The 24,696-nt window shown below is 40.1% G+C and overlaps 8 protein-coding genes across 8 annotated transcripts; 6 read left to right on the top strand and 2 right to left on the bottom strand.

Moving 5' to 3' along the window:
- Nucleotides 1-502: 502 nt before the first annotated feature.
- On the top strand, nucleotides 503-851 carry SS1G_12567 (guanine nucleotide-binding protein gamma subunit; the record flags this gene model as incomplete). Its single annotated transcript, XM_001586530.1, has 2 exons — nucleotides 503-666; nucleotides 731-851. 2 exons carry the CDS (start codon nucleotides 503-505, stop codon nucleotides 849-851), a joined length of 285 nt encoding a protein of 94 aa, XP_001586580.1.
- Nucleotides 852-3,836: 2,985 nt separating this feature from the next.
- On the top strand, nucleotides 3,837-5,298 carry SS1G_12566 (predicted protein; the record flags this gene model as incomplete). Its single annotated transcript, XM_001586529.1, has 4 exons — nucleotides 3,837-3,845; nucleotides 4,450-4,666; nucleotides 4,834-4,911; nucleotides 5,003-5,298. The coding sequence occupies 4 exons, from the start codon at nucleotides 3,837-3,839 to the stop codon at nucleotides 5,296-5,298; spliced, it is 600 nt and encodes a 199-aa protein (XP_001586579.1).
- Nucleotides 5,299-6,518: 1,220 nt separating this feature from the next.
- On the bottom strand, nucleotides 6,519-6,892 carry SS1G_12565 (predicted protein; the record flags this gene model as incomplete). The annotated part of the gene is made up of 2 exons (XM_001586528.1): nucleotides 6,519-6,652; nucleotides 6,871-6,892. The coding sequence occupies 2 exons, from the start codon at nucleotides 6,890-6,892 to the stop codon at nucleotides 6,519-6,521; spliced, it is 156 nt and encodes a 51-aa protein (XP_001586578.1).
- Nucleotides 6,893-7,841: 949 nt separating this feature from the next.
- On the top strand, nucleotides 7,842-9,074 carry SS1G_12564 (hypothetical protein; the record flags this gene model as incomplete). Its single annotated transcript, XM_001586527.1, has 1 exon — nucleotides 7,842-9,074. The coding sequence occupies one exon, from the start codon at nucleotides 7,842-7,844 to the stop codon at nucleotides 9,072-9,074; it is 1,233 nt and encodes a 410-aa protein (XP_001586577.1).
- Nucleotides 9,075-11,576: 2,502 nt separating this feature from the next.
- On the top strand, nucleotides 11,577-14,745 carry SS1G_12563 (hypothetical protein; the record flags this gene model as incomplete). The annotated part of the gene is made up of 5 exons (XM_001586526.1): nucleotides 11,577-11,777; nucleotides 12,255-12,622; nucleotides 12,676-13,484; nucleotides 13,531-13,681; nucleotides 13,788-14,745. The coding sequence occupies 5 exons, from the start codon at nucleotides 11,577-11,579 to the stop codon at nucleotides 14,743-14,745; spliced, it is 2,487 nt and encodes an 828-aa protein (XP_001586576.1).
- Nucleotides 14,746-15,058: 313 nt separating this feature from the next.
- On the top strand, nucleotides 15,059-15,364 carry SS1G_12562 (predicted protein; the record flags this gene model as incomplete). The annotated part of the gene is made up of 1 exon (XM_001586525.1): nucleotides 15,059-15,364. One exon carries the CDS (start codon nucleotides 15,059-15,061, stop codon nucleotides 15,362-15,364), a length of 306 nt encoding a protein of 101 aa, XP_001586575.1.
- Nucleotides 15,365-16,284: 920 nt separating this feature from the next.
- On the bottom strand, nucleotides 16,285-19,070 carry SS1G_12561 (hypothetical protein; the record flags this gene model as incomplete). The annotated part of the gene is made up of 4 exons (XM_001586524.1): nucleotides 16,285-17,169; nucleotides 17,216-17,600; nucleotides 17,699-18,316; nucleotides 18,451-19,070. The coding sequence occupies 4 exons, from the start codon at nucleotides 19,068-19,070 to the stop codon at nucleotides 16,285-16,287; spliced, it is 2,508 nt and encodes an 835-aa protein (XP_001586574.1).
- A 3,590-nt stretch (nucleotides 19,071-22,660) lies between these two features.
- SS1G_12560 (hypothetical protein) lies at nucleotides 22,661-24,376 on the top strand (the record flags this gene model as incomplete). Its single annotated transcript, XM_001586523.1, has 4 exons — nucleotides 22,661-22,726; nucleotides 22,788-23,096; nucleotides 23,270-24,028; nucleotides 24,233-24,376. The coding sequence occupies 4 exons, from the start codon at nucleotides 22,661-22,663 to the stop codon at nucleotides 24,374-24,376; spliced, it is 1,278 nt and encodes a 425-aa protein (XP_001586573.1).
- Nucleotides 24,377-24,696: the final 320 nt, after the last annotated feature.

The raw sequence follows: 24,696 nt of genomic DNA, 5'->3' as shown, positions 1-24,696 counted from the left end.
TTGTTATTATTTCACTATTCACTTCTTAATGTTTTACATTACCTATTATCCTTATTTAAATCATATCTGTTTGTTTGTTTGCCTGACTCCTCTTCTTCTTCTCTCACACCTTTGAAAGCTTAAACGGGAAATAGCGAACCGACATACCGATTCTTTTCAGAATTCCAAATTAAACTTCCGTCCATACCTGAGTTCTCGACCTCTAAGCCATCACCAGAAGGTTCAAACCACAAACAAACAATACCACTCCTTACCCCATACCATACAAACCACATCTATCGAAAGACACGACGACCAGTTCAATTCAATCCGATACTGTACCAATCAATTTCTAATTGTAATCAACGACCAGAGGCTTGTTGGTATGTATGTTTTGATCTATTTACCTTCGACTCTTCTGCTTCTCCTTATCCTGTCGCAACACAAGCTGAACTAATTTCCCACTCCAGCTCTCTTTCAACCACCACATCGACCACCATCAACCACATCTACACCCATAAACATGCCTCAAGGTTACTCATCTCGCGACGTGGGCGACCCATCGCAAATCAAGAAGAATAAACAATCTATGGCAGATCTCAAATTAAGACGCCTTACTGAATTGAACAATCGTCTACGAGAAGATTTGGAACGCGAAAGGATCCCGGTTTCTCAAGCTGCCAAGAGGTAACCCACTCCTCTCCTCGACATTCAAATGAATATCAATCACTAATGCGCGATACTCATTTAGTATCATCCAATACACCAGTCAGACAAAAGATTTTATGGTTCCGTCAATTTGGGGTACCGTCGATAAGAAGGATGATCCATATGCGCCGCAGCAAAGTGGTGGATGTTGTTTGGTGATGTAGGAAAAGGACAGAAACATCAAGATAAATCGAAATGGAAAGCATACGAACGACCGACAACGACCACTCATAATTTCATCAATCACTCAATTCATAAATCCATCCACTTACACCAATTTCGATACCGATCCTTACAAAATCACGTACATCACCACCGAGGACAGAGGGAGGTAGCAGACCAGAGTAAAGGGCGTTATTACGGGGCGTATTGGGAAACATTCACTTTTAGCCTTCTTCGACATTATTTCCATAAAGCCAAATGTCTCTTCTTGGACCTTTCCCTTACAGGCCTGTTTTTTACCGGAAGCAAAGAGAAGCATTAGCATATTTCACCAATTGGAGGTATATTTTCACTATCAACGGGGCACGGCAGCGAGCGGGTTCTTTCGATTCGATTGTACCTGCGATCGGGTATCTGCGTGCGATGTTCGAGACTTTCTTGATGAAATGAACGGCAGGATAAAGTCAAAAGGAAGATGAGAGAGGAGAACGGGAAAAGGGAAAAGGAAGCATGTAATAATTTTTTTTCGTTTCTGTTCGTAGTAGTTACACCTTTTTCCCTCAACCCTTCACACATAGGTGTGCCCTTCACATGAACTTCTTTGTGCATAGGATTATTCAATGGAGATCATTGGGAGGGTATATTTTTTTACGAGGAAATTCTTTTTTAATGCATTTGTGATATTGTATCTACCTATCTATCTATCTAATGATTTATGAGTGAGGTTTACTGGGTGCGAATTTGAATATGAAAGAATATATACTACCTACCTAGGTATTGAGTGATTGACACTATGTGTTGTTGTATTTGAATAAACCTACTACATTGGGATTAAGATTAGGATAAATCAAAGAAATTTAAATACAGTAGGATTATAAGTGGATGGTGTAATTTCTGAGCAATTTATTTGGGGTGGTTCATTTACTATGTAGGACTAGGTAGGTATGTAGTAGATAGGTAGGTACTTGATAGGAAAGTACTTGGTGGGTTAATCTTTACTTTTTATTTTTTTATTTTTTTTATTCGGGGGGTATTGTTAGGTGACTCCGTATTGCTGTGTGAGTATTGTGTAGGAGGGAATGAATGGACGGAGGACGGAGGAAAGGGGGAGGAAGTGAGGGAGGTGTGGATGGAAGGTGTGGATGGAAGGTGTGGATGGGAGGTGTGGATGGGACTTGAGCAGCTGTTAGATGTTGGTTGATGTTGATATTGATATATTTGATTTTTACGTGGAAATCTATCGAGGTGAGTACAGTAGTACGGTACCTCCAGATTTGATTTCCTTGTATGGAGGGAGTACTTTATGGTGTATATAAAGGTAGAAAGGTAGGAGGATATATATGTATATATATTTTTACTATATCTTCAGTATTTGTTAGTATAAAATTATCTATTTACGAGTACTTAGTAAGTAGGTAAGTCTTTGATTTGAAAGATCTTTGACATTATTGTTGATATCTTCTTTTTTCTTATTAATATAATATTAATCGAGAGAGGAGGAGAGGGAGAGGGAGAGGGAGGGGGGAGCCCGAGGCTTCTTTAAGTTGGTATATATACTACCGAGTATGCTCTCCTTATACACGGTATATCTCTCTACCTAGATACAGCGTATAATAAAAAGATACCTACGGAGTACAGAAACTCACAAAAACAGATCTTATCAATCTTATTAATCCCAATCCACATCCACATCCCCATCCTAATTTAATCTTATTATTTTATTCCCAATCCAATCTTGTAATTTCCAATTTTATTCAAATCTCCCTAATCCCTAATCCCGAATTTATCCATCCATCCATCCCACTTCTCACTCCCACTTCCCACTTTCTCATTCTCTTACGCTCTTACGCTCTTACTTGAAGTAACTTCCGAGCCAAGTCACCGTACGCCGTATAGACTCTAGAGTAGGTATCCAGTGACCCGTCACGCCAATTTTTGACCCGAGCCATCTCACTGTCCACTCACTGTCCAGTCCAATTCCAGTAGCAGTTGAAGTCCGGTCCAGCATACGGAGTAAGTGGTAATAGGTCTTACTACCTACTTGACGCAAGTACCAGGAATCAGTCAATCCCTTAATCGCATCAATCGCCAACTAACTCAATTACTCATCAAATCAATTTCAAATCTCGGAATTTTCCGCACTGATCATTTACTGCTCTCTCCGTATATTGTTAATTCTGTTTTATCTAACTGGTGAACCACCCCATCCATCCTATCTTCGCCGAACTAGACGAGAAAGAGGGAAAAGCGCATCTGCCGAAAGGATTCAAGACAACGACGGATAGGAACGATACGATAGGATTATTCGAGCATAAATGCGTGAAGTGAATAAATTGGACGAAATGAATAAAATGGATGAAATGGATAAAATACCAATGCTATCTCAAAATGATGTGGACGCGCAGGAAATTAAACTTCCTCGTGTGATTATTACTTTTTGTACGCAGTGTCGGTGGTTGCTTAGGGCTGCTTATGTATGTATATTTTTTTCTTGTTTAGATGGTTTTGTGTGTTTTTATTTTATTTGGGGTTTGTTTTGTTATTTTCTGGTTCGTGGATGTTTTATGTTTTCTGTCTTTTGCTATGGAGAGGTTTATATAGATGAGGCTGTATAAGACCGGTGTTGGTAGTGTGGTTGGATTTATGCAAGTGCTGTTTTATGGCTACTAGGTGGTTTGATGTTTGGAGGTGGAAAGAGGGGATATGGATGATGGGTATGGATGAGGGAAGAAACTTGGAATTGGAGAATAGAAGGATTTCGAGGGATTTTGAGGGGGGGTGGTTTTATGTGGGAGTTATGTTTGGAAGGAAAAAGAGGCGATTATGCTTGGAAAATTTGAATATGAGGTGAAATGGGTTGATGAGAGTGAGCGGGGGAGGAATAGAAATCTTGCAAGTTGCTTGATTTCAATGATTACTTGGATTTTCGGTTTCGGTGGATGAATGGGATATAGACTAGATGGTATGGATGAATTGAGGTAGATGGAATGGGATTGGTAGTTTCCTCCCTCTGTAGTTTCAGAGTTCCACTGCTCACCGATACCATATTCGCCGATACTGCTCAGTTCGGCGATATATTCCGCTCATGGATAGTCATCATGATATGATTTATCTATATCGTCGAGGAGAGAGAATAGCCGATTAGATTACCTCTTTTCTCTGTTTGTTAACCGACGATTATCTCTTCCTCATTACAGCCTCGGGGATATAGATATGAATGATACTCATTTTTTCTAGGATAAGTACCTAGAGAGTAAGGAGATGTCAAGGCCTTGCATTTTAAAGTGATGTAATGGGTGTAGACTATGAAAGATTGAAGTCTTCTTCCTATCGCTTATATGGTTATTTGTTGTTTTAATCCTGGGTTTTAGGCTTCAACATTTTCTTGATTTGGTTGTCAAGTGTTGACGCTTAACTTCCACGCCCGTCATTTCTATATGCCATCTTCCTCCCTCCTCCCATCATCCTCCATATATCACTAATTTCAAATTCCGCACCGTTATTTCTCATCACTCACCTCCACTCTTATTTTCCAAAACCACAATCTCAACCCCAAAGACCACTCATCCAAGGAATCACCCTACTAACAACCCTAAACAGTTTGCCCAAGAACTTCTTTCAACCTTCGGAAATGACATTGGAGAAGTAGCTCTTCAACCTAGTACTGGTGGTGTGTTTATTGTTGAATTATTTACAAATGCGAATGCTACTAGTAATACGGGAGGAGAAGCTGAAAAGAATGAGAAGGAAGGAGAGAAAGAGGTGAAGATATTGAAACATACACTTTGGAATCGGAAGAGTGAGGGTGGATTTCCTGGTATGTGTCTCTTTCTTCTATCTCTCTTTCTCTGGTTGGAATATCTCAAATGGAGCGATTGGAACTCCAGTAGAAGAATGAATAGCTTTTAGACGGGATTATGAGTCGACACGTTGGAAGGGAATATATGAGGAAGTGAATGAATTGCTAATCGTGATAAAAACCAGAAACCAAGGAATTAAAAAGGAGACTTAGAAATATTATTGATCCATCAAGGGATTTAGGCCATGTTGATGGAAAGAAATGTAAGTCTTCTATTTTTACCCTCTTTCTTTTTATCTCATCACCCTCGCTTTCTTATCACAAGTGTTTAATCGAGACTAACACTCCTAACAGCAACCACAACGATGACTCCTAATTCATCCATTACTCCTCATGGTAGTAGCTCCACTTTCACCGGAGAATCAACTGAGGAGAAGGGGAAAGAAGAAAAGGCAAAGGAAACAGAAACAAAGACAGAGACGAAGGAAAAAGCGAATATAGGAGAAGAGAAACTAGATGAGGAAAAGCAGGAAGGAGAGGAATTGAGTGAGGAGAAAGTAAATGAAAGGGGTAAAATTGTCATTGCTGGTTTAGAAGGAGAAGGTGGGTTTGGTTTTTGTGTGCCGGGTGAAGATTGTGGTGGGTTTTAGGTTTTTGAGATAAAAGGGAAGGATGAGAGGAAGAGAGAAAGGATGGGATGAGAAGTCGGGTGGGATTTTGAGGGTTATGTTTATTTATAATTATAGTATGCTTATATACTTATCTCACCCTTCAGACTTCTATAGGTCTAAAGTCAATCTTACAAAGAATATACTCCATGCCCCCTTCAAAACCTCTTTCAACTCTCTTTTAGCTTTGTAAAATCTTTAAACTTTAGAATTAAATATTCAAAGTATATGATCCTGTATAAATATACTTCTGAATTTCTTATCAAAAATTAAATATAATTATTCAATAATACGATTTTGTTTATCTACTCATCCACCTGTCCACTCATATTTTAAACATTTAAAAATTCAAAGATATATAATACTTTTTTTATTCCTTTTTTAAAAATCTTAGAAATTATCTATTTAGTGTTACGACGGGCTACACAACTACCAAGGCACGTGATCACAAATGATCAGTAGTGATCATTAAGGATCACTAAGGATCACGATATAGGTGATCACTGGTGATCATGAAGGATCACCAGTAATCATAGAAGCATGAAGGACTATATAATCAAGATGGATTTCCTTTGTATAGAGCTTCGTGCTCAAGATCAATCATTTAGTATACTCTACTATTAGTTACGAATTGCATTATTGTCGTTACTTTAAGTCCCTGCTTGACGCCTAGTTATAAACCACCTCGAGAGCCTGGAGCACTTCCACGTGATCTAGACGGCAAACCTCGTAACATTTAGATATCTCTATATTGTTTCTATCTATACAGTACTATTTTCATCTACTATTTTCACCTACTATATTCACCCAGTGTTTCAAAATCTCCCACCCTATTCTTTCCTTGAATTAGAAATAGAAAGGATGATTTCAATTTGAAGGATAGACAGGATGAGGATGTTTACAAAATCGACAGAATATAGGGCCTCCATCCTGGGCTTTGAGTAGGATGGGAGAGGGTGGGGATGGGAGATTTGAAACGCTGTGTTCACCATACCATCCATTTATCACTTAAATTGTAAATCCCAAACTTCCTTCCTACTCAAGTCTATACCTATACATAATCTTATACATATACTCTCAACCTCAAATAAATATCTATATGTCTCCCTCATCGGTTTATATATACTAATTTACTTCGCAACGCATACTTCACATCACAACCCATCCATCCCATCCAACCCATCACGTCCCATCACGTCCCATCACGTCCCATCCATGCCACACATCCACATCCTATCAACCACCACAATCTCCCTACACTCTGCATATAAAAACGATTTCTCGCTGTTATCCTCATCCTCATAAATTACACCCTTACCTTCCCTTCTCTTATAACCTTATCCTATCTCATACCAATCAACAAAATCATAAAAACCACAATAAAAACAACATACAACACAACTCATAATCCAATATAGCCTAATATACACAACACAAGCCATACAATAAACCCAAACCCAATCCAAATAAAAACCCAAATTTCCAAAAAGTTCCCCGCATCCATCCATCAAATCAATTAAAATCAAATCAAGTGGCGTCTCTTCATCTCCATACCCATCTCCATACCCGCATCCATCTAAATCACATCTCCATCTACGTCACATTCCTCGCTTAACCTTAACCTTAAAAATCTCCAGCACCACCATCACTTCCTACATACCCAACCTACATGTATACAGTACACTACACACCCTTTATATTAATTTTAAGTTTACATCTTCTCAAAGAAAAAGTTAGTACAAATCTAATCTAATCTAATCTAATCTAATCGTAATTTCTATCCGCATTCATTCATTCATCCATCCATCTATCTATAAATCTTCGCTACCATTTCCATTCCATTCCTCCCCGCCAACCCCTTCCCTTTCTTCCGAAACCAGAAAACTAGAAAATCAGAAAAATACAGATCCTTCCTTCCACTCTTATATCATTCTCATAATCATTCTCATAATCATTCTCATAATCATTCTCATAATCATTCTCATAATCATTATTATCATATCGCGTAAACGAAACGAAACGAATTCAAAAAAAAAATTTAATTTTTTTTTTTTATAAAAAAAACCTCCCGTTTCCGGCTTCCTTCCATCATTTATTCGTTCCTTTGTTCTCTTATTCTCTCCATCTTTTCCATTCTTTCACTCTTTTCATTCTCTGGTATAAGATGTTTGCGTTAACTTTAGCAGGGACTACCAACCGCTCGTAGTTATTGTTATTTGTTATTGTTATGGTTTTGGGTATGTTTATAGTTCTGGTTATGGATGTTAATGGTTGGTTGGTACAAATGTATAATATATAGATAAAGGGATGGAGCAGGTACGATGATTGAGATATGATACTCATATCATATTATGAGATGAAATATAATTCCTTTTCGAGGAACTTTGAAATTCTAAGACTGATTTCAATTGATTTGATTTGATTGAGAAGAGAAGATGCATAGCCAGAAATAAAGGAAAAAGAATTAACACTTTGTTTCTCATTCTATTCTACTTCTCATATTCTCCTCCTCCTTCTACCTAATAATGCCTTTCCCCAAGAAACTCATCCCAATTACTTCAATCCTAACAGCTACATTTCTCTTCCTACTTTTCAAACCCTTATTTCTCCACACCCAATGGATACCCACTAAACCCAGCGAAATCGAAACCAATCCAAGACATAAAGAAATAAAAACATACAGTAACAAATGGCGAACCGCGCACGAAACGCAAAAACCTATATACTTCCACCCCGGTATCGTCAAGCCATATCCTGCACAATATTCCAAAGCGCTCGTTATAGCCAGTACCACGAGCGAAGATGTGGATTGGATTCGGGAGAATTTCGAAAACGATACTTCGATTCAATACACTATATATACAGCCGATGATCCTTCCGCCGAATATCATCCTCCGAAAAATAAGGGACATGAAGTTATGATATATCTATCGTATATCATTGAGAATTATAATCATCTTTCGGATGTGAGCATATTTATGCATTCTCATCAGACGACATGGCATAATAATGAACTTCTGGATTTGGATTCTGCTCAGATGATTTCGAGATTATCTTCCGAACGGGTTATTCGAGAAGGTTATATGAATTTAAGATGTCATTGGCATCCAGGATGTCCAGATTGGATGCATCCAGGAATAGTGGAGGAGGATGATAATAAACAAGAACAAACGATTATGGCAAGAGCATGGGTGGAACTTTTCCCACTTGAGCCAGTTCCAAATGTACTTGCACAACCTTGTTGTGCACAATTTGCCGTTTCGAAAGAAAGAATTCGAACTTTGCCACTGGCAAGATATATATTCTATCGAGATTGGTTGTTGAGAACAGACTTATCAGATTTCATAAGTGGTAGAGTGTGGGAATATATTTGGCAATTTGTTTTTTCTGGACAAACGATATTGTGTCCAAAAGAGCATATTTGTTATTGTGATGGATATGGTATTTGCTTTGGAGGAGAGATGGAATATCAGGCTTATTTGGATAAGCAAAGTGAAAAGGAAAATTTGAAGATTGAAATAGAGGAATGGGATATACGAAATGAAGAGATGCAGAATTTGATAGATGAAGGAAGGGAAGAAGAAATTGCGACTTTGGAAAAACCTGATCCGATGATAAAGGAAAAGTTAGAGAAGGAGATTGATGAAATTCAACGTTGGCTCGAAGTAAGTAAAGAAGAAGCAATGCAACGTGGCGATGTTGCTCCTAATCGAGCTAAAGAAGCTGGTAGAGAATGGAAAGATGGAGATGGATTTTAATGGTAGATGTGGATTCATCAGTGTGATTGCCTTACCTTTTCAAGGTTCATCTGTCATATCGAGTAGATATGTTAAGCTTGAGATGACCTCGCTTTGATATCATGGCATTTGGGTATGAAATTTCTCGAAAAGAGTCACTTCAAATCAACACCAATCATCGCAGAATATGAGTTAACAAGGGAAGCCCTAATTTAAGTGGGACGGATCGACGACTTAGAACTCTGACATTATCGAATCGATCGAAGGAAGGTTGCTGCCGTAACCTTACACGAATTGTTAGTGTTCCGGATCTTGGCCCGCAAAACTCTCTTTGCGATCTCTCATTCAGGTTACTCAATTAACCCTCATGTCCCTGAATGATCCGCACATTGTCATGGGAGCGAAGACCACATGCACATGGCACATGTTCATCACGTGTAGGGCTCAGGGTTTTGACAGCCGTTGTCATACTTCCTGATGGTCCTTGTACAGGAAAAAGCATTTCAAGCGTGGATGTGGATGTGGAGTATGGAGAATGGAGATCTTTTTATTGAAATAATGGCGAAGAACTGGAGCTGCGGGTTGAGATGATTTGGAATTTGAGGGAGCCGGAGGTCGGATGAATGTAGGTGATGATAGCGGATGAAATTCTTGATATGGATTAATGCAGTCAGTGTAGTGTAATGTAGTATAATATGGATGATTCTTCTCATCCATCAATACTTTATCAATAATGGATATTGATACTGGTAATTTCGGTATTGATGATGCATTCTTAAAGAGAAAGACTCTATTATTACAGTCCTCGAACAGATTGAAGTAATCATCTGTGAGTACAGGGTAATACAGAGATGAGGTTGTTTGTATCCGTGAATACTAGGTATCTATCGATGTTCATACCGGTACCCAAAAGTCATCATACCATCGAATAGGTAACCTTAGTGTAAAGAGTCAAGACTACAAATATGAATAGGTATCTCGGAGATGAATTCAAACTCTAATAGATGATGCCCGATATATAAAAACGAAAAAGGACAAATGTTGAAGTTATTCCAAATTTCCATATTCAAGGATTGCAAGGACCAGATTCAAATGATCCAATAGGATAGAGATATACTGATATGAGTAAGATTACATACATCCCACAATGGTCAACCTATCACCATTTAAGGTTACCAGTACCCATAAATAACCATTTGAGAATTTGGGACTTTGACTCGTTTTTATTCTCCGCTGGCTCCAACTCTTAGTTAGATAGGTACCCTTTTCATTTCGATTCCAATGCCGATTCTTCATATATTTTCACGATTGCCGTGCTGTAATCATGCTGGATTGAAATCGAGCAACTCCTTTCTGACTTGTACCGAGTTCGAAGCCCGAGAACAAAATGGAGTCAGTGGGTCGGTCACTTGCTTCGGTTAAGGAACTGAGATCTGATAGATCAGGTACCCGAGCTTCAGGACAAGACAAGACCGTTGTATCGGTTTCTTGTCTTAGTATCTGTGTGCTACATACTAGTGTTACATTCATTGAAACGTTTACTAGTAACCAGTAACGGTGTATCGCTTCAGCTGTGATGGATATATGAGAGGGCTTGGAAGACAAAAAAAGTGAGAAAATGGTGCAATTGGTTGGATTGGTTGGAGTATTACTTGTGAGAGTTGGTAAGTGGTAGGTGGTAGTAGGGCATAGAAGGTGATGTGGGTGATAATATGTACATGAAATGACCTGGCTATGTAGGATAGATGGTGTCGATGAGGGGAGAGTTTATGAGATCTTTCTTTTGTGCAAGATACTTTTGCTACAGCTTTCCCTTTCCTATACATTATATTCTTCAGTGTTCTCTCATAAAATACTAGGTAAGTACTCAATTATACTCTTTCTCCTTCAAATATTGCAGCGTCCAAACTCCAGTTGTCCTCTCGTGAAATACCCTCTTTCTTTTCTTTTTCTTTTTTCCTTCAAAAGAGTGGATGAACAGGGAATTTGTTTCTTACATCTAGACTTTTCACGTCATTGATTTCATTGGGATACGCCTCCAACGTACTTCAATAGTCAAATCACCAAATGATTAGTCTGAGCACCGTCTAGTTCCTACTTAGTTTGGCCGGCCGGAATCACGTTTTCCCTCGGATCCTTAAAGTATACTCGAGTACCGAATGCCTAGTACCTACCTAGTCCTGTACCTAGCATGCTCTCTCCATCATAACTGGTAAACTGGTAATGAAATTGATCAAATGAGGAAATAGATGTGCCAAATCTCTTCTTGGCAGCTTCTCTTTTTTTCCTCTCGTAAGTCCACCCACACCCAGTGTTGAGTCTCCAGTCTCAAATTCTCAACTAGTGATCCCAGGTTCAAACTCAAAAATTCAAAATTGACCAACTGGGATTAAACCTCTTCTGATTTTTCCCCTTTCCACTTTTTAAACTACATCGCCACATGGATCATGTCAAATTCCTTCTTTTGATTCGTCCAAGATCCTAGACCTTCACGTTCTCCCTCCAATTTCTCAAGGAATCGTCATGTCGAAGAGATCAACAAGCATTGGAGATCAATCACAACCCCTCCAAAGACAAGGACGTGCATATACTTCCGGTGTTCGTGTTCGCCCTGGTCCCAGTGCTGCTGTTGGTCCTATTATTGGTGGAAGTGGAAGTGGAAATGGAATTGGAATTGGTATCGGGAGTGCCCCTCAAATAAAGCCTCCCCCTATCTTCTCTTTGGTATGTCATAACTCAGCATTTACAATCCGTTCTTTTTGCTGCCCTTTCCATCTTGGATATCTTTTTTATTCTGCCATTGATATAACATATCTTTAAAATACTTAACATTGGAGAGGATCTTCTTTGCTAGTTGCAGAGATGTGGAAACATTTAAAGCAAAAGAGGAGGAATAGCCTTCAAGAAACATCTTATGTATGTTGATGATCATGATTTTGTTTTCTCCACCCTTAAAAAGCTTTAATTGCTCCTTTTCAACCTTGTCCTTTTCCTCACTATTGATTTTCATCGGGGAATTAACCCGGTCGAATGCTTGAGATTGCGGAGAAGAGAACTGCTTTAAGCATCAATGAATATGCCTCATATTATCTATGTCATAAAGCGCATGATATTCAATTGTTGATGTTTATTGAAAATTGAAAAAGATAGAATGAGATAATCTTTCTACAAGTAAACTGACATCACTCTTGCCACACTTAGTTTCCTCACCCTAATCAGTCGACATCTCCTACATCTACAGAGATGAATATTCAGAATCTGCCAGATCGTCGTGCGGCAATACATGCTTATGGAAAAGCTCCTACCTTTACACCCCCAATTAGAATAGAGGAAGCAAGTCCAGGAGAGGAAGACGGTGGTGCAGAAGTAAAGGATATACCATTCTACAAACCATATAGATCAGCGGGAGGACACCATCTAGCAGGACCATCTCAAGGGAATCGACCGAGGAGGCTTTCGTTGGACAGAGCATTTGATCCTAACAGTCAAAGAAAGGGAGCTGCATCACCCGCATCCGACAAATCAGCAAAAGTTTTACAAGCTCAAGTTGATATTCCTGAGCGGACAAGGTAAGCCTTGAACATAGTTATTTGCACCAACAAAATTAGCTAACGCATTCTAGTAGTAGTCTTTACAACGAAGAACACCGCGAGACTGGAGAGCATTCTCTAGATTTATTTGATATGCCGGAAAGAGAGGAGCGTGTGGAAATCAGAGATTCAAAGCCAAGTATACTATCTTCACAACTATCAATGTCTTCACCTTCAACGGCGCGCTCACGTTCTCGAGCTGGTTCCGTGTCTTCCTATCAAACAAATGCCACATCTCTCCCACCACTACAGAAAACAGGGGTGCTGGAGGATGGAGAGACTTTGGAGCCATTGAACGAGGAAGATGTTGATCCTGGATCTTTTGATCTCGTGTCAGCAACCGAGACTGGGGCCAAACGATTTTCTCTAGAAAAAAGATCAGAACAACTCTTTTCAACGGAGCATTTACGAATGATTTTTAGTGATCCTTCATTACTTTTAAGATTCACTTCTTTTCTAGGCGCGCAGAGACCTTCTTCCATTCCTATACTTATATATTATCTGGATGCTGTTAAAGCCCTCAAAGCTATTTCATACTCCAATGCTATTGCGGAAGCTCTAGAACCAATTCCAGGTTTCGATTTTACGGCTACTGCAGCCTCGAAGACAATGAGTGCTGCATTAGAAGAGAAGGCCTCAAAGGCGTTTGACGTTTTAGTTCGAGAAGATCTTCCTGCTTATATTACATGGGCATATATTCAGACTGTCAGCATATCGATCCAGAGACGAATTACTGGAACTTTACCGGCACACTTGAGAGAGGCTTCTGAAGGTTTGGCGGAGGTCTTTTGTTTAACCGATCCTTCTCGTCCGGATAATCCTATTGTTTTTGCTTCAGAGGGTATGTTTTGATTACCCAATATAAGATTTGTTCTAATCTGTTTTAGAATTTCACCGAACAACACAGTATGGTATGAGTTATGTTCTTGGTAGGAATTGTAGATTTTTACAAGGACCAAAAACAAATCCATTCAGTGTGAGGAGGATTCGAGAGAAGATTGAGGCTGGTCAAGAACATTATGAGACTTTTCTTAATTAGTAAGTCTTACCTTGATCTATTTGGAGACAATAGCTAATAAAACAAAAGTCGACGTGATGGATCACCTTTCATGAATCTTCTAATGTGTGCTCCACTATGTGATAGCAGAGGAACAATTCGATATTTCATTGGTGCACAAGTCGATATTTCGGGTTTGGTTAAAGAATGCGCCGAATTAGAATCCCTTCAACGTCTTGTTGCAGTAGAAGAACTTGCCGAGGAGCGTGAAGCAGAACGAGCCGCAAATCCTAATGCAGAACACGAGGAGCTTCCACCGCCACCTCCAAAAGACGAATTCCAAGAATTGAGCGAAATGTTAAATATGCAAGAGTTAGACACAGTACGAAAATGGGGAGGAAGAATGCATAAAGAAACTGAAGAGGATCATCCTGACAGCAATTTCCAGAGAGGAAATTGGCATAAGCCGAGATTACACATCACTAGTACAAGCCCTGATGGTTTGAAGCCAAATCCACACCTAGGACGCATCAGTGGAAAACTTGGTGGTATATATGAGAACTATCTTCTCGTTCGTCCATATCCAAACTTGAGGGTTCTATTCGCGAGTCCAACCCTCAGAGTACCTGGTATTTTACAATCACCTTTTATGGCAAAAATAGGAGGCAGCAGTCGTGTCCGTGAGGAATTAACTCAAGCTTTTGCTGATGGTCGAGGTGTTACCGCTAAAGTCCGTTGGGTCACAAAAGATGATTTGGAAGGTCGACCACGTTGGATTCATTGCACGCCACTCATTGGTTCTAATGGAGCAATTGGTGTATGGATGATTGTTATTGTTGATGATGAGGCTTCACAGCATACCAGCAAGAGATATAGATTAGCCCCAGCGGTTGACCCAAGATATGGAAGATCAATACCGTTCGCTGGAAAGGCGGATAGTAGTTCGGGAAGTATTAGGGATTTCTCGCCTATGAATCATCATGGACAAAATGATGGTAGAGGAGGAGGACAAGCACCACGCACACCTAGATCACTGAGGAGTGTTGATAATGTTGAAGGTGGTAGTGTGAGAAGTGGAAGTCCGTATACTTTGAGGATTGATTAATTGATTTATCCAAGAAGATAAAACGGATGGTCTTTGGCATTCTTGCTTATGTTATTGTTTTCGGCTGTCATGGATGGTTTCAAATGTTGCTATGCTGATACTACATGGACAGCTCATGCTAATGGATAAAATGGGAGGTGGTTTTCTGACCTTGAATCAGTTGCGTTTTAGCGTTGACTTTTCTATACGTTTGGTTTTCTGCATGGAAATTCTTCTTCGTCATGCATATTGTATTAGCTACTGTTGTCCTTTTTATGTGGGTGGTATAAAAACGAGGGAATTATTGTCATGAGGTTAATAATGGAAGATGAGGATGGAGACGAACGGTGATGGGAGCCGAAACTTGAAAGTAGGACAAAAAGAGAATAATCAAGAAAGGTATCTTAGATATCACATTGCAACGCGAGAGGAGCTAGCAAATGGGCTCTCGCAAAAGAAGGATCGGATGATATTATTTGGGCATTGGGGATTGGGGATTTGGCATAGGGATGGGATGGTGGGTGGTGGTGCTTTTATTGCTTTGGCTATTGCTTTGGCTATGGTTATGGTTATATTTGCTTGGTTTGGCTTGGCTAGATTAAATTGCTGGATGGATGGATGTTGGGCTAGGGTTAATTAGGGCTAAGAGGGTTTTAATATATTTTAATTTATTAGATATTATTGATACATTGATACTTGTTTAATTATTTGTTTATTGATAGTGTTGTTATATTTATATATATATTAATAAATTTTCTCTTATAGTTTTCTAATAAAAATAAAAAATTACTTTGTGAGAGATTTAAGAGATTTGAGAGACCTAATACACTCAATAAATTATCATCTACCTACTCCCTCCTTCCAAGTTTATCTATCTACATGAAATACATATATGAAATACATACAAAAATATACATTAAAGCATACCACATCATACCATACCACACCATACAATCCATACCACATCATACCATATAATCCATACTATATCAAATCATTCCCGGAATGCTTTTTTTTTTTTTTTTTTCTTTTCAAGTTTATTTTTTAAAAAAAATTCAATGTATTCCTCTCGAAGGAACGCGGGCAGGGGGGGTATTTTACTCGCTTGCTTATATGCCATACACGTTTTTCAAATCCCTGAATCTTTAAAATCTTTGAATCTTTGAATTAAATCACCCACTAACCAACGAATTAACCAGCCAAGCGTCCGTCGCTCAGTCGCTCTCTATTCAATGAAGATGAAAAAAAAGAGGTTTTTCATCATGATGAAAATTTTGCAATTCCTGCTTTTTCCTTCATCCCGTTCTTCTCATCCGAATTATTCTCGTCTAGTCGTCCCGTCCCGTGCTATGCCGTGCTGTACCATGACATGCACTGACAAAACAATATCGATATCAATATCGAAATCGTGTAATACTAATACTCTTCACGGAAGAGCTCTTCACAGAAGAGAGAAATCGAAGTCAATCAAAAAGTCAGACGATAACCTTCCCTCCCACCCTGTCAAAAATTGACAATATGTCTAGGCCCATCCATTCCATCCATTCCATCTAAACACCCTCACCTAAATCCCTGATCACTCATCCCATTCCATTCCTCTCCCGTCCCGCGAGTATCACCTCCAACATTATCAAAAATCCCATCCAAATTCATCCCCGTATTATACACCAAATTCTGGGGATTAAACCCTGTATTTCCCGGTCTCACTCCAACTCCGGGTCCAGTTCCAGCTGTACCTGTCGCATTTGCATTTCCTCCCTGAATTAACCCACCCATGCGATTCCCTGAACCTCCTTGCCCCCCGCCCGATAGCTCAAATCCCTGTTGATTGTGTATCATATATGCCGGTATTGGTCCAAATATTTGTCCCTCTAAATCATCATACATTACAGTTCCTGTTCCCGCTCCACTTCCACTCATGTAAATTTGTTGTGCTCTAGGATCATCCAAATCATTTTCCTGCTTCAAGTGTTGCGCGTCGAATTCCATCATTGGTTGATTTGGATACGCAAAAGGATCAGAGGATGGAAACATCAATCCAGTGAGATATGGTATACTATTGTTAGCATTGAATTGATTTTGCATACCATATTGTGGGATGCTATGACTAGTCGACGATACGCTTTCAGGAGTACCAGCATTGGATAAATCGCTTGGTGATACGAGATCTTGAAAACCTTGTCGAAGGTTCGGATTAGAAGATGTGTTTATTTGAAAACGGTGGTTAAGGTTTTGCATTGGAAGACCGCTGGTGTGAAGAGAGGTGGTAGTTTGGGGAAATGTTGTGGCGCGAGGTATTGGAGTTATGTGGCTTGAACTTGGTCTTGGGATCTCCGGACTACTGCGATGCGTTTGATGTGCAGATGCAGGTGCTGATCTTTTTTTCTTTGATGGAATCGAAGTGGGTCGATTTTTTAACTTTTCGGGTAGTTGTTCAAAAAGTGGCTAATTTGCGTTAGAAAAATGATACATGGTAAGATGTCGCACTAACCTTGAGAGTTTCCGAACATCTATCAGCAGCCATACTTCTTTGAGCAAGGCCAATCAAAGCATCCTTTCCATCATTTGCATCTGCCAAAATCTCTGCAGCTCCACTCTTGTCGGGATTCTCAAGGACGTAGTACACTAGGGATATGACGGAGAAGAAGGTTGTGTACATGGTAAACCAATATGCTCCTCTCAAGAGAGATTGCTTCTTCATCTCTGCGGTAATATGAATGATATTACGAGCTACACTGACGCCAGCAGCTGCACATGCGTATGATCTTTCATCAACGGTCTTTCCTGCACAACTCTTTCCAGAAACATAATGAAGAAATGGTCGATATAACATCATTTGAACATGTGCGTAGGCTAACCGTAAAAGTTGTTGAACACTATACTATGGTTAGCAAACATCCATCACAAGTTCCGCCACTCGAATAGATCTTGCGTTCTATGTCGAAGTATAGAATACTTGGATCAAACATCTTACCGAATCAATTCGGGTGGACCTTCACCTCCAGGACGTAATCCCATGGGTAACCTATCTAGCCAGTCTGCTAAATCCTTTTCAATCTCCCTAATTTTTGAGTGACTGATGGTGTAAGATGCATTATTATTTCCTGAAATAGATTGCTCCAATCCTTTTATCGGATAGATATGTTTAATAACCTTTGGGGTAATGGCCATGAGTCGTGTGTGCGCATTTGAAGCCGCAAGCAACGACATTTTGCCAGGGGGCATGGGAAGTATCGCATCCTTGGTTATATACTCATCGTCTACCTCAACTGGCAAATCTTGGTCGATATCGTCGCCACTTAACATTATAGGAAATCCTAGGAGAGCAGAAACGTAGGTATCCAGCTTTCGTATTATCCAGAACACTCGTTTTCTGGTTTCCCGCTCGATAACATTGAAATTGCCACTCAGGCTACGATGTAAACCCAGGCGTAACGCAGATCTCAGAGCAAGACCTAGGTAAGAATAACATACGCTCAAGTTTGATGTTGCTTGTAGGAACAGGACCATGAATATGACTGTTTGCAGAGCCGTCATGTCGCGACAATCAGTCAAATCCATCATTTGCCGAGCAGCTTTGTAGAACTTGAATCTAATGAAAGGTTAGTCTTGTGATATCATGAAGTACAAGGTAGCACAGAATAAAGACGTATGCCCCACGGCGAAGTTCGAGTGAGACGAGGCTGTGGGGATACATGTCGCATCATCGCCCAAGACAACACTCACCCTTGATCCATACTACTTTTATACTTCTTCCCATCCGGGTCTGTGGAACTTGATGGCTCTGACGAGAACATGCAACCTAAGGCTAAAGTCATGTACAGCAATGGCAGAAATCTATGCTCTTGGTCACCAAAACTTTCAACTGGCAAATCGTATATCCTATTAAACATTTCATAAAAACTCGGTTCGTGAACAAAACGCAAGAGACAACAACCGCAATGCAACGAATCTTCACACAAAGCCATGGCGATTTCTCGAGGAGGAAGGTCAAATGTATTGGGAAGACCGGGATCAAAAGGGGACTCTGTAAACGACTTGGGAGAATCGAAGGAGGGTGGCATCTCCGCACGTGGTAGTTTAGGAAGTAGGTTGGGAGATCCGAGTAAACTGCCAAACTGTTCACGTAGGCGCTTCATAAAAACAGCACCGGAAGAGCCGCCATGAAAGTCCCAATGTCCACGTTCGTCCAGATCAAGTTGCCCAGTAGACTCTATCATTGATCGTAACTGCGCATCTTGTTCTGATAGATGTGGTTGTTGTGGAGTCGCACTTGGCATTGAGTTCGTGGTTAACGGTGTCATTGGCGCAACTTGTCGTTGCTGTAACAATGCTACAGCATCCATGTTTGGGTCGTTCAGATTTATGCTTGGCAGGTAAGTTTTTATAATGCTCTCTGCGCGTTGTAAGCGGAGCTCCAAAGATTCGAGATACTGCGGCGCGGGGTTCCTCCTCCTGTTTGACGGCTGGTCATATGTACAATCTGTTGCAAGCACATCGGTCAACGAGAGAAGTAAAAATACAAGATTACATGCAATATCGTACCATAACTATATACAGTGCAATGAGTGCAGGGTTGCTTTCCATCACATTTTATCTTCTTCCTCCTACACTCATCACAAGCTCTTGTAACTCGTCGTCTCTTTTGTATGGGCGCAGGACGTGGCTGTGATGGAGCCGCATGCCAATCTTCAGCAGTTTCGAGGTCGGGAGATGATTGACTTGGACTGAGTGGAGTTTCTTGACTTTGAATTGGTTGTGATTGTGACTCTGGTTGTGACTGTGACTGTGGTTGCGATTGTGATGCCGGTGATTGTTGATCGGGTGATGTTCCTGACATGATTGAAAATTAAAGGATGAAATCTGAAGAGATTTTCTTGAATTGCTCTCTTCTCAATCTGAATAAGGGAAAGATGATTCAATGGAAGAGTTCTCGTGTTTTGCTATGGTTAATAGAACTCCACCAATCTAGTATTTACTACCTAAGTAAGGTATTGGTAAGGGTGATGCTCGGGCATTTAACCCCTCTTATTATTCTTTATTGAGTAGTAATGTTGACCTTTGGAACCCCCTTCGGATATAAGGAAAAAAAATAAAAAAAAATAATGGGCTGAACCAGTAGAGTCAGTAAGAAAAGAGCAAGACGGCGTAGTAGAAATTGACAAGAGATTCCCTCTTGGCAGCGTAAAGAGTGCAGATATTGAGGTCTTGGAGGGAATAAGTGCGTATGTACGAAAGGAATACAAGTGCGAGTTTACGGTCTTGGATGGTCTTGACTCTTGAGTGCCTCGAACCAGACTCTACTATGCATAAATTGATGATGTATGCTGGATAATGATAATGATAGTAATAATAATGATAATAATAATAATAATAATAATACTGCTACTACACCATAGGGAAAGTGCTTTGCATTGCACGGAAGGAGGGAAAGGACCGTATTGGATGTAGAGAATATTCACGGATAATGTAAATAGTGAGTTAACAATCAAAAGAAAGAATGGATTTTTCCACATGCAATGCGGATCTTGCGGATATAAAAAGGATTTGATTGATTTTTGATTGATTTTGATTAATTGGGTATCCCGAGGTTTCTTTTTTGGGCTTTCTTTGGCTGCTTTGAGAAACTGGGATGGATTTGAAATAGGAAATAAATGGGTCCATTGAGAAGTTGGAAGGAAAAAGAAGTTTGGAAGTTTTAATCTACTACTTCTACTTCTGTCCTCTCTCCGTATGTACTATACCTATACTGCCTATGTGCTTCCCCCTTGGTTGGGGTTGGGGTTGGGGTTGCGTTCCTCTGCCAATATCCAGTTGCAGCTCATCCATTCAGCTCATCCATTCAGCTCATCCATTCATTGATGTGATAAATTGAATAATGTAGCAAGTAATGATCGACATCGATTCTTTCTCAAAGAGTAAAAGCTTGACCTCTAAAAGAAGTGGGACGAGATAGAAATTATTTACAGAGTAAGAAAAACCACCCAACATCATTTCATTGCCAAGCGACCTTGAATCATTCGATAACAGTCCGCCGCCGAGCGGATCATCAAGTCATGAACAGGGATAAAGTTCCATATTCGCTCGTGTGGCCGGGTTGAGCGAACGCCGCCACGGATTTATACCGGTATCTTGAGACAGAGGCCTTTTTTCAATGATAGGGAGGGGGGTGATCAGGGACCGACCATTTTCCAAGGTTAACGTCGTTGTTTGGGGTATTATGTAGATATTTACATATTTATATATTTGTGTAAAATTTACATTTGCAAGAAGTGTACCGGGTCCATATCCACTACTACTTTTCCTTGTTGCTCGTCCATTGCTTGTAAGTTGTCAGTAGCAGTAGGTAGTCTCGAACATCCCTGAACTCACAAGGCTGTAAGGATCCGAGGAGATATGATATCAGTGGCCTTTTCTCAAGCCTTGGCAAAGCGGAAGCTAGACCAGGGAGTTAGTCGAGTGAATGACTCAAATTATTCATTAGTGATCCTCGTACTTATTCATAACTTGTGGAGGGTGTAGACTCGTACGTACTCAGAAAAGAGGTACGAAGTACGTAGGCGACTCATAAGCCACCGACCAAAAGATTGGTATGAAATGAAAGAAAGAAAGACCAATCTAGTACCTACCTCCTCCTATCTAGACTCTACGTATCATCAAGATCATATGATCCTACATAGTAGTACCATACAGATGATACCACATACCTTGTGAGATTTATCATATTATTTCTCGTATTTATGCTCAAGCCTTGAGGATATTGTTACCATTTCGCATTTCGTATTTTATGCCGTTCATCGCATCCGTATACCGGTAGTCTGTCTTTGAGGTTAGATGCTGTATGTGGTACATATGTACTATGTTTTATGGTAAACCAGCTTATCCATGCTAACCACGCCGTACGTACTCTGTGCTTTCAGATGATATACATCAAGGGGGTGATTATGATCATTTCACTCTTTGCCCAAGATAAAAATCCCTAATCGACCAGAAAATAATGCAACTTTCACTCGTCAACAACATAAATTATCCATCAACCTCGCAATCCTGCCGAATCGACCGACACTTAAACTTAAACTTATCACACCCTTATCCCCCACGGAAACAAGCCACAAATTACCAATCTATCATGAGCCCTGACAACCTGATGTCCCACGAATTTTAGTTTCTTAGTGCACGTACTTATGGTACTCCGTATACAGAAAATCGAAAGAGGGGCAAAAAATGGCAGAGGGAAAATTAAAAAAAAATTATAGTTGGAAGGAGGGGCATTTTTGACTTGCCTTATAGCGTCATACCTTGCTTGACCTGACGTAGGGCAAATATCCTTTTCCATCAACTTTACATCCCCAGAACCACACAAATATCATCGATCATTGGCTTCAAATTTTATATCCATGATCTGATACATAAGATTCATGGATTTTTTTTCTATCAGAGTGAGAAGAGGCGCAAGTGTAAATTTTTCATCTTCCATATTCCATATATGATTCGTTGGTCGGAAAACATGTTCACCATCATTCTCATTAATTGGTCTCCTGCATTTTCCTAATACCCTACTACCCACGCTTTACGTATTAGGACGGGTAGCAAGTAATATAGTTATTTTTACTACTTTTTACTACTTTTTGCTACCTTTGACTACTTTTCACTTCAAAACCTTCAAAGCATTTTCTCTCCTCTTTTTCAATCCAGCCAGCATTCATTTCTTTCTGATCCAATCCAATCGAATTGAAAATTCGTAAAATCTTAAATCGTACCTGACGTACCTGCCTTTGATTATTCTGAAAACGAATAACAAAGGAAATCCCTGACAACTTTGTAAAGCTTTACTTGGGATATAGATTGCTTCTTACTTGTCTGGTGGGTGCTTGGATACTTTTAAAATCATTTACAGCTTTCAATTGATAGATTCGATAAAGATATAATCATCAAGATGGCTTCAATGAAACCCATCTTTTGTGCTACCCACCCAAGAGCATGCTCTACCGCATTCGAAAGAGTAAGCACCATTCCATTACATTCAGTGGTTCTTTTCCGTGAAATAACTAACCTATTTGTAGGTCTTCATGACTCGCGATGATGTTCTCGCCTGTGTTCACGAACCCTTCGGAGATGCATTCTACTTCGGTCCCGAGAGACTCAGCCCGAGATATGAGAATGACGAGTCCGCTCGTCAGGAGAGTGGTTTCGCAGATAGTACATATAAGAAAGTCTTTGAGAGAATTGAGAAAGAAGGGAAAGAGGTTAGAATTAGATTTACTTTCACCATTTTTCCTTTGAATAGATTTAGTTCTGCTGTTTTGCGGGAACCCTCGAGATTGGATTGGGTCATGAGACGAGTGTCTGATTTTGAGGACTCTGCCTCTGCTGTTTGATCCCAAGACCTTTTTCACCAACATCACCAAGGTTGTAGACCTACCATGGTTCAAGTTCTTTTGTTATTGCGATCCATTTTCATGAATGATATACCATTCATGCAACTAAATCTCAATTTCTACATACATACGCATTTATGCATGTATCATTAGCTTATAAAAAATAGGGAAAGCGTCTGTTCATCAAAGATATCATTCACTATCTCGTACCTCCTCAAGGTAAACCAGCAACAATTGCGCCATCACTCGTTGGTAAAAGTGTAAAGAAAGGAGTAGGAACCAATGGCGAAACAAATGGGACAAACGGAGTATCAAATGGTGAAACCAACGGTCACCACACCAATGGTCACACAAATGGTCACACCAACGGTCAAACTAACGGCTTTACAAACGGAACCAGCAAGAAAGCTCCCTATCCCTACGACACTGCCGCCGAACCCGGAAACCCTACCGTCGTCCCCGCCGAAATCCTCAAACAATTCCACTTCACCTTCCTAATCCGTCATCCCCGCTCCAGCATCCCCTCTTACTTCCGCTGCACCATCCCTCCTCTCGACAAAGTAACCGGTTTCTACGATTTCATGCCCCAAGAAGCAGGCTACGATGAACTCCGCCGCGTTTTCGATTTCCTCCGCTCCAAAAATCAAGTCGGTCCCTCGCTAGCCCAGACCCCTGATTCCGCCTCGAAAAATTTAAAGGATGGAGAAGTTAGTATTACAGTTATTGACGCAGATGATTTATTGGATAATCCAGAGGGAATTATTAAGGCGTATTGTAAAGAGGTGGGGATGGAATATGATCCTAATATGTTGATTTGGGATACCGAGGAACATCATCGTAAAGCTAGGGAAGCTTTTGAGAAGTGGAGGGGCTTTCATGATGATGCGATTAGTAGTACGAGTTTGAAAGCTAGGAGTGTGGAACATGTGAGTTTTTTTTTTTTTTTTTTGGATTTTCTTCATTTCCTATTATCACTCTTCCTTAATGCACATACATATTCACTCCTCCGTGTTAAGATTACTTAACTGCAAGGTATAGGATGAAAAGGAAGGAATATCAATATCCATCATACCCTAACATACCCTCCCCCAACATAAAACAACCAAAAAAAACTAACACACCAAAAACAGAAAAAGAAACCCAAAACTCCAGCTCAAGAAAATGAAGAATGGACCCAGAAATATGGTCTTGAGGCAGCGGAAATCATTAGACGTACTGTTGATGCTAATGTAGAGGATTATGAGTATTTGAAAAGTTTCGCTGTTAGGGTTTAGGTTAGGATAAGGATTGGGTTTGGGTTTGGGTTTTAGGGTCTTGGTGGAAGGGGAAGGGGTGTGTTGATTTAGGGGTTTGGGGGAAAGGGGGGAAGAGAGGAGAGGAGAAGAGGAGAAGAGAGAAGAGAGGGTGTGATGTATGATGGGATTTATAGAGGAGGTGCTGTGATTTTCCTCGAGGTTGGCGAATAGGATAGAAGATTTTTATGTCTTGAAGGATGGGGTGGTTTAGGTGGGATGGGACAGTTGATATTATGGTAAATCATGAATATTTCATTTCATGATGGATGTAGTTGATAGGATATTTCTCCATCTCATCT

The sequence above is a fragment of the Sclerotinia sclerotiorum genome, genomic scaffold, assembly GCF_000146945.2.
Source record: "Sclerotinia sclerotiorum 1980 UF-70 scaffold_21 genomic scaffold, whole genome shotgun sequence".
In the NCBI taxonomy this organism is placed as follows: Eukaryota; Fungi; Ascomycota; class Leotiomycetes; order Helotiales; family Sclerotiniaceae; genus Sclerotinia; species Sclerotinia sclerotiorum.
Note: the sequence above shows the minus strand (reverse complement) of the source record. Positions and strands in the feature narration are given on the sequence as shown.